Source organism: Physcomitrium patens, chromosome 21, assembly GCF_059467195.1.
Source record: "Physcomitrium patens ecotype Gransden chromosome 21, ASM5946719v1, whole genome shotgun sequence".
In the NCBI taxonomy this organism is placed as follows: domain Eukaryota; kingdom Viridiplantae; phylum Streptophyta; class Bryopsida; order Funariales; family Funariaceae; genus Physcomitrium; species Physcomitrium patens.
Window position 1 is genome coordinate 681,765 of NC_143430.1, and position 10,203 is coordinate 691,967.

At 30.7% G+C, this 10,203-nt stretch overlaps 1 protein-coding gene across 1 annotated transcript; it reads right to left on the reverse strand.

The window, feature by feature from the left end:
- Positions 1-6,444: 6,444 nt before the first annotated feature.
- On the reverse strand, positions 6,445-9,888 carry LOC112274081 (uncharacterized). Its single transcript, XM_024503242.3, has 2 exons — positions 9,026-9,888; positions 6,445-8,322 (listed from the first exon to the last, which is right to left on the reverse strand). The coding sequence occupies exon 2, from the start codon at positions 8,237-8,239 to the stop codon at positions 6,668-6,670; it is 1,572 nt and encodes a 523-aa protein (XP_024359010.1). The 5' UTR covers positions 8,240-8,322; positions 9,026-9,888; the 3' UTR covers positions 6,445-6,667.
- Positions 9,889-10,203: the final 315 nt, after the last annotated feature.

Sequence of the window (10,203 nt, forward strand, 5' to 3'; positions counted from 1 at the left end):
AGTAATAATTTTCATATGTAATTAGATAATTTAGTTGAGTGTTATTTAAATAATATTTTTATTTATCCTAAGAATATATAAGAACTTAAATAAAATATTTGCCTTGTACTACAAAAACTTAGAAATACAAGACTATATGCAAAGATAGATGAATGTATCTTTCATACAATATAAATAAAAAAAAAATTGGCTACATTACCTCAAATGATGGTTTATAAATGGATTATAAGAATGTAAAAATTATTATAGATTAAAAAACTTTATAAATTACACATGATGTTTAATATTTTTTAGGATTTAAAAATTATTATTAGATATATATATCAATAATTTCTTTCAAACTACTACTCCACTCATTCAATTAACTTCCAAAGAAAAATTTTAAAAAATGAAGATGCATAAATAACATTTGAAGGTTTAAAAATTGCTTTTATGTCAACTCTTATTCTATGGCTTTTAAATTTATCAAAGCCATTTTTTTAAGAATTTTTTTATAATATATTATCACATTTATCTACTTCTATTTATTTATACTTAGCTCTTTTCATCTTAAAAATGTCAATATGTTTGTAATATTATCTTGTCTTTTAAAGGCATATTCTATATAGAGCAATGATTACATGTTGAAGAAATTCAAGATGCAATAATTTATATTTGTATCAAAGACATGAATTATAAAAAATAAAAATATCAATACATTCTTACATTATTTAAAAAGAGTAGATACTGAATCAAAAATGATATAATATTAGAATTAGAATGGCTATTGTCAAAGACAAGAAAACTAGAGACTCTTGAAATTAGACTAAAAATAAAAAAGTTGTTGACAAGAGTCTCTAGTTTTCTTATCTTTGACAATAGCCATTCTAATTCTAATACTATATTATTTTTGATTCAGTATCTACTCTTTTTAAATAATGTAAGAATGTATTGAGATTTTTATTGTTTATAATTTATATCCTTGATAATTTGAAAAAAATACGAATTTATTATTTTTTATTCTAAAAATAAGTAGATTATCTCAATTATTTTGTTGTGCTTTAAAAATTGTGATTGCTTGCTTTTAAACTAACATTTTTTATTTTTTAATCTTAATTTAAAAATAAAATAAACTATTTTTTTTATAGAAATTTTTATTTGCTAATAAAGGTTGTAGATTATTCTCTTCTAATTTTATTTAAAAAAAAATTAAAGTCATATATTAAAGATATAGAAGAAAAAAAATATAAATGCTATATTTGAGACAAATAAGAATAGATTTTTAACTATTATAAATCTTTACAAACTTATCAATATTTCTAAGATGGAAATTTCTTATATTATCTATGCTAACTATAGAAGTATTATTCCTTCACTTATAGAAAAAATCAGCAATAAAATTTAAAGTCTACGCTATTGTAATACATGGCGTTTGGCTTGAGAATGCACCGGGCACCTAGCTATGGAAGATAAAAGAAAAATTGCAACAACAAGTCCTAAAAATTCTAATAGATTTTTAAACAAATTATAATTAAAGATTAACAAATATAATCAAACATCAATCAAATTCAATCAAAATTTCAAAAGAATTATATAAGAAGCACAAAATATTCCTAAAAATCCTTTAAAGAATCAAAAAGAAATAACATAGAAATTTAAAAATATACTAAAATAGAAACCTTAATAAAATATTAAAATAGAATCCTTAATTAAATCTTAGTCAAAATCTAATCAAATTCTAGTCAAATCCTAACTAAATTCCAAACAAATCCAAAACAAATCCTAATCAAATCTTAAATAAACCTTAGTCAAATCCTAAAAAAATCCTAATCAAATTTTAATCAAATCCTAAACAAATCCTAAATAAATCCTAAATAAACTCTAATCAAATCCTAAACATATCCTAATCAAATCCTAAATAAATCCTAGTAATTCCTATAGCAGATTTAAGCCTCAAAAACTAATGAATGAACTATTGATTTTAAGTCAAATTTTGCACACCTCTTAATAATTAAATTGACAACAAGCACAAAAATTTTGAAGAAGATCGAACTCATCAACAAGAAGATCAACCCTAATATTTGCTTGGATGTTGGTCGGCTTCCTTCTCCAATCTGAATGTTGAATTTCTAGTGCCAATATCTCCTTATTGAACTGTTTCATTGATTTCAAATTTCTTACATATGTAAGGAAACAAGTCTACTACCCACATACATAACTTTTACTCCAATCTAATTGATAGATTGCAAAAAATCTTAGAAACCTTTACTAGACCTTAAACTCTTTTTTATAAAACCCCAACCTATTTAAACCTCAATTACCCTTGATCCAACCTTTCGATCAAACTCAAACTCATAGCATATATTGAACACATATATACCTACAAACATGTATCACCCACTTTGTGAAAAAAAACCTTGATTTTGCAAAGCTCTTACAAAGTCAATATAAATCACCCAAAATCAATGCTCGAAGAAAATCTATTAAGTCTCGTTTCAAATCCTACTCTCCAATCTCCAAAAGAACCTCCAAATCATCATCGAAGCTCAATTTTGTGGTTCAAGGTCTGATTTTGACCTTGGTTCATAACCAGTCCTTTTCAAGTATCAATATCTAGTTTTTCTAGATAATTTTTGCTAGAATTTACTCTTAACTTCCTCCTAAAAATATTTATATAATTTAATTTTTCAATCTACTTTATTTTTCCTTATTTATAGTCCTACAAAGTAAGTAGAAGTCACTTTTCTAAAAAGACAACATTACTATTAAAGTTTTACAACCTTCCTATCTTTTATCCATATTTTTTAATTTTATCTTTTAACTTGGCTCTTCTATAATAAGATCCATATTATCATCTTTCACCATATAGTCATGTTATAACACGACAACATTAAAAAAAAATTTAAATAAAAAAGAAAGTAGATCAAGCTTATAATTGAATCAAAGAAGTTTTGCTACTATAAGCATAAGAAAAATAAAGATAAGTATGTCGGAGAAGTTTGATAGAATAAGATCAAAATTTTGAGGATTTTTAAAATAAACCAAGGTTTATTTAAGATTGTATCTTTTCCAATACCTTAATGGATTTATTCAAGTTGGATTCATAAAAATACTTCTATTTTGAAGTATTTTTCTCAATTAATGCTTTTATTAGAAAATTATTATAATTCTTTTATGATTTAAATTTATTATTGAAAGCATTTATGGCTATATCTAGAAAAAATAGTTGAAAAAAGATAGTAAAGGCTAAATTCCTATCTTTATGATAAGAATCACATTCAATTACTATATATGTTACTAAATTCTAAAACCTTGCTTGTAACATGGATTGAAATAATAAAGCTTTCATTGACCAATTTTCATATATATTAAAAGGTAATATCAAAGATTTATTTTTGAAAATTACAATTACAAAATAAACAACATGGTTGCTAAAGAACAAAATGTATTAGAAAACAAATTTGTCCAATTATAGTAACGACCATGCAATTGGAATCTTGTGTAATATCTAATAAAGGTAATATTTTTTCTTCAAATCCTTTATCTTGCTTTACAATAGATATTTGATCACAATCAAAAAATTACAAAGCCTTTGCCTTATTAGATTCAAGAATCTTAATTTATTAGTTTGTTTTATAGATAAAGACTTTATTAAAAAATATTTTATATTTTTAGTCAAGAAAAATAAACATATACATGTAAAAATTATAGATGGTCATTTATTATTTTTTAAAGATATTATCCATATTGTTGATAATTTGCTACATACTTTGATCTTTGTTTCCTTTAGAAGTGCTTAACTAGTCTTTTCAACCATCAATAGTATTTCATATAAAGGCAAGAAGACCATCCTATTATTTGATTATAATTGAGGCCTTTATAACTTCTTTCAACTAAAATATTTGAAACACCACTTAAGAGTGGTTTATACAAGTAATGGTATTACTAAACATCAAGAATTTCTTTGAAAGTTGTATTATCAAACATGTCTTTTTTAAGGGTCTTCATTTTTATCACACCATTTTTATTATAGTGATAATTTCAATGGTTTATCTAATAACTTAGAAAATAATAGTTCTCTAATTAAATCTATTAGTTCTTGATTTTTTATTTTTTTAATGCCACAAATATACAAAAATTACAAACAATGAGAGGAGATAGAATGCAATCTTTATTACAATGTACTTGTTTTATAGCAAAGAATTGATTGACTCTTTGTCTTTGTTTTAATAGATGCAATCAATAAAAAGTATTAAGCTTCTCTATTGCATTTACAAGATTTCTAAATGAATCATATGTGCATTCATTAATATCATATCTATGCCAATGTACAAGATATTCCATTATATTTTGGCAATGCCTTGAGTTTAAGATCTCTTCTATCTAGAATTTTTAATTGTTGTCCACTTCTATAGGAGAAAATAACATATATCTTCTTTCCAATATATCCACAATCTTATATGGCTTAAGAAGGGACACATAGAATATAATATGGATCTTTATAAAGTTTGGTAGATTACAACTAGATTGATCTATCAAGTTGTTTCTTTATATTATTTATTATGAATTTTTTATTATTAATTGACAAGACTAAATGATTCTACTCAATTTACTCAAATCAAATTAGATAAGAAATAAAAATGATTTATTAGTAAAAGAGAGAATATATTTTATTTTATGAAGTATTATATCTTAGAATTTAAATTTAATTTAAATTTTAAGTAATTAAATTAAAAAATATAAATACTCAAAATTAATAATTTTAGAGTCTTAAGTGATAATATTCTACATATAACTTAGAATTCTCAGATTTCAAAGAAGAAATTTTAAAAAATAAAGATAAAAAGATGTAAAAATAAAAATTACAGTAATAATTTGTTTTAATTTAGTTCTAAATTAAAACAAAAAATAGTGAAATAATACACAATATATTGTGATAGATCAATATTACTCATCTTACAAGAAAAGAAATAAGTTTGATTATAATCTTAAAGTCATAGATATGTTTATAAGGTTGAGACAAGTACTCTGTAGTAACAACTATTGACCATACAATCTTTAGTTTATATATATATATATATATATATATATATATAATCATATTGAAAATTTACATAATAATGCTATAATAAAATATAAAGTTTGAAAGCACAAATTGATTATTTTTTTAGAAAATTAAATAGTGTGAAATTGAGATATTACAAGCATTGTTAATTTTAATCACCTTATTGAATATTATTACACACGTGTTTATTAATGAGATTCAAATTACTGATTTAAAAAAAAAAAATTGACGACTAGTTAATTAAAATATGATTAATTCTTTGTTTTATATGCAAAAAGATTGAGACTTAAACTCATTTTTGGATTTTTTTTCATTTTATTTAATTCTAATAGTAAATTTGGTGGTGGTTCAAATTAGATCTTTAGTAAATATTTTCATGAAATTTTTGTCTTTATATAATCTTGTTTATAAATTGTCTGTGCATGATTTCATACCAATTGTTTAATTGTGAAAAGGTGATATTTTTGATAGTAGTGTAATTCTTATTATTAATTTTAAAAACAATAATTAAAGTTTGACTTATTAAATAGAGTTTATAATTAGTTATAGAATTACCTTGTATTATTTTTATATTAAAGAATTATATTATTATTACTTTTTGTTAATGTTATTTATTTATATATTTTATTTCTTCAATATTTGTGCTTTTAATTTTATGGAAGTTGGAACTTTTGTTTTACTAAAAATGACTTACTTGTTTGTGTTAAACTCTTTTAGTATATTTCTCAATACTTAATAAACAATAACATCTTCTAGTAACTAAACACTTATCTCTTCAATAAAGTCTATTGGTTTTTTCATATCAAAAAATATTTATGTATATAATTAAAATATATCAAAATAATAATAATAAAAATAATGGTTATTATTTTGTAGATTACCGTCACATTCATAATAAAGTTTGAGTGGTATCCAATAATTGTTCAAATCTAACTATCTTTTAAAATGCTTCATTACGATACCTCCTTGTATGCTGCTATTGATTGCATTGAGTGCATGTTCACTTCTTTTCTCTAATTTGCTGATTAAAAGAAGGCCACCACAATATTCAGATCTTCCTGCTAAGCACTATGATTGTTCATGTACAAACATTCCAGATCTAGCTTTGATACTGTGTAAGCTGACACAGAAGCATGGAACGCGGACAAGTTTGTTTTGTGTAGCTGTGGAGCGTAATTGTATACATGTTGGAGTGTGGCCAAAGGAATGACATTTGTTACAACTGATGTAACTCTAGGACCTAGTGTGTACGTTGTCCAACATTTTTTAGGTCTCCAAAGCAGCGGTTCATTCCATATCACACTGAATTGAATATAGATCAACTGCAGAAAGATATGTTCAATGCAGTAGAATAACTCCTGTGTTCAACATGTTACGTCAATATTGTTGTATTGACTCACTTGTGAGAGAAAGAATGGTTTTTACTTCTTGAGTATATACAGTTCTGGCTATGAAAGCCCTAAGTCCACAATAAGTCATGAGCAAGGGTCTATCGAAAAAATGTTCTCACCTTGCACAAGCACTTCTAAGAATTTTCTCACGAGGTTCCGCTACGGGATGAGTATAATTAACATACTACCATTCGGAACGTAGAGAAGAGCCTGGTAGAGAAGAAAAATCCAATTATGGTTCGAGGTCGAAACAACTGGCAAGTGTCAAAATGGTCGGCAGGAGAAAATGTGTACCGTCGGCATCCTGTAATGACTCAGGTGTCATGTACAAAGAAACATCCTTAGCACAGCAGAAATGCCCTAAAAGCTCCAGGTCGTTGCTCATAAAATATTTCCTCTGGGGCTCTATTGAAGACCAATTTACGGAAGACATAGCCAGCTGACCACAACGCAAACTCTTGAAGCTAACCTCGCTCCTTTGAGAATAACCCTCCTCCGAACCGCTGTTACTCACTTCAGGTGGTTGTTTCGAAAAACGTTTGCCAAGCAATGACCTCCGCTTGCACTCGTTGAAGGCTGTCATAGCACCTTTTGTAAATCCAACACCTTTTAGTATTACCATGTAGAGCTCCTGAGAGAGAACCACAGCTTTCACAACGACACCAACGCCTTCCACAGCTGCCTTCATTTCGAGTATACCCTTCCCTAGGGCACTCATCATGCCCCAATGAAAGCACCCAACTGGTTCCAAGGCTCGGATCGCACTCTTGGTGAACTTAAACCCTTTCATGATTAAATTCCAGGATAATAGTTCTGCCTTGTCTAACATACCTAGAGTTTTGCCAACTTCTTTGGAGATGCTAACTACATTGGCAGCCCCTTCTGAAGCTTTCAAGCCCTTCATAATCACCTTAAAACGCTGCCCAAGTATATTCTGATCAGCCTTAATGACCATTTCCGCACCTACCCCAATCGCCCCAGTCTGCTTGTTGTTGCACAGCTTCGTTACTGTAGTGAGACCTTTAGAGATTTTCACCCCTTTCAGAACAATTTTGACTGTATTCATCCCAAGAATCACTCCATTCCCTCCTGCTCCAAGGGCGAGCAAGTTATCCAGTGGAGAACTAAAAGTCTGAAGGACTCCATTGGCTGCTTTCACACCCTGCAGTACTCGATCGGCTGTTTTGACCACAGTAATAATTTCTTTCATCTCATTTTTGTACTGTACTTGTTGCGATAGCCCCGTTATGGTGGTCATCACACCTTCAACACCTAAACCGATTCCTCTGATGGACTTCCCGGTTAAGAACTTCAGCTCTGCAGCGGACCTGGTTGTAGCCTCGCGCAGACCACTTTCTGAGAATTCTTCTACAGCATCCGCAAGAGTGCTTAATTGTTCTCTATGAACTCCGACAGCATCGCTTTTGCAAGCTTTTGTATGATTTGTCACTTTGCCTTTATTTCGAGATATCTTTCCTAAACCATAGTCAGCATTGCATTTTCTTGGTGGAGGACGAGCACTACCTGGGTTCTTCAATGTGAGGCAACGACTAGAGATACGATCACCCGTGTTCGCACCCGGATTATACTTCTTTGAGTTTCCTTCATCAGAACCGTTCATCAGCTTGAAGGTCTTGCTTGTCTTTTTCAGTCCTTTGAGCAGAAAATATGTAAGTCCAAGACCCTTCCAAGCATCCACCAAAGATATTGCTTCTGGACGAATCCCATCATTAGACGCTGGCAGTTGGGGATGGAAATCGATGAAGAAGCTAAGAGAATAATGAGGGGATCCAAAGGTTCCCATTTCACTAGAATAGAAGATACGTAACCCTTCTTGGATCTGTTGTAGTACACATGAGATATTTCACTCACTCAATGCTAACGAACCTGCTCAGCAACCATATCATGGCAATGAAATTAAATAATCATCAGCGTCACGGCATGTAACTCAAAAATTTCCTGTCAAACAATCAAACACTAAATCTACAACACCTCTGGTCTTTCTGGAGAGACGAACATGTAGCTTTCCAATAATTCAGGATAAACATTCTAGTGACGATAGAGCTCATGTACATCCTGACCCTTCAATCCCCTGAACATTAAAACTTAGAAATTAGGTCTGTCACAACAAAGAGCTGTTGTGATAATAATGACACGACAGGACCTCGCTGACCAAGTCCAACAATTTACTCAAGTTTTCATGCTGTGAAGGAGATGATGATAGGATACAAGTCGAATGTCTACCATGAAACATCAATAAGGTGCGCTAATTTATATGGGAAGGGTACATTACTCTAACTAATGCAAAAACCTTCAGATCCTTGGGCTCATTTCTCGAAGCTCGTGCTTAGTGGCAAAAGCAACAACGTAAGGGCTAAAAATTGACATTCCTCGACAACGTTGTGACTGTTGCTAACAAAATAATAGTGATTCGCGAGTCTTCTCAACAAACGGGTTCGTTTAATTTTTTTAAATATTATCCAATAAAGGACTTCAAACCAATAAGACTTAAAGTTTCCAAAAAAATTAAATTTTTAAATTTTTAAAAAATCGACAAAAGAATGACAATGAGATGCGTGTACAAACTTACCAATTTCTTGCCGTCCGTTTACAAGCCACCAAGAGGGTTTTCCTACTCGAAAATGCAGATGTCAGGAATCGGGAAACTCTTGAATGCTGGTCTGCTGCTGATTCTTGGTTGAGGTGGGATCTCAACAGACTTCCGACCCTTAAACAGCAGGAGATGTGCACTCGATGAATGCGATGTTCCGTACCAGCAAACCATGATGTCCTCTCCTGCTTTGCTCGTGACAATTGCCAAGTTTCCACACACTCAAAACCCTACCACGTAATAACGAAAGCGCAGGGAGAATCTGTATGTGGCGTATGATAAACCTTATTGCAAATGCCAAGCCATTCCAAATACTGTTGCATCGAACGTAACAAACGTGGTGACGTCAAACAGATCGGAATCCGAGCGTTAATTTGCCGAGGTCATTTGTACTACGACAGATTGAGAACAGGTGGAGCAACAGACTAAAGAACACGATCCCAACAACCAAAAATATTCTCTCGTGAAAACTCAATTTGAGACAGATCTAGCAGCTACTAAGTCGTCACCAAGGTTTCTACTCTCAGCCATCAATTTTGGAAGTATAAACGAGCCAGAAATAACAATTTGCAGCTCACAGACTCCGTCAAGCACGAACAGCAGGCACAGCGAGTGAACTCAGTTGTAACAATCGTTTTACATTAGAAAACTCTCCGGAAACACGGGGCCTGGACACTTGCGCAAAGGAGCCAAAAACATCGACCAGAACCGATTTGGAAAAGACACCGATTCCTGAAACTGCATGAAACGATGGAACCTCAGAATCAAGCACCAACTCACGGAAGCAGAGACCAGACCTAATCAGAACAAGTTTTGCAAGTCACACAACACCATGGAGCAGGAGGCTTTGACACGAAAAACTCGCGTGGTTACAGCGCATTATGAAGAACTGAAGCATGAAAAAGCAACGTCAGAGCAGGCACGAAATCGGACCCTGGGAATGTGCCGATGGAACATCGGACACGAAGAATATCCCCGCAGACCTAGACTCTTTTTTCCCAGAAGCCGACGACGACGACGCTGCATGAATACTGATATCATCCAACATCGTTCGTTCTGTTCCTCATAAATTTCTTAGACAATCGGTCAAAATCAACAAATCATGTTACAAATGGATGATAAAGTCCGCGGCAGATCGAAGAAGCCCCCTCGTGGAA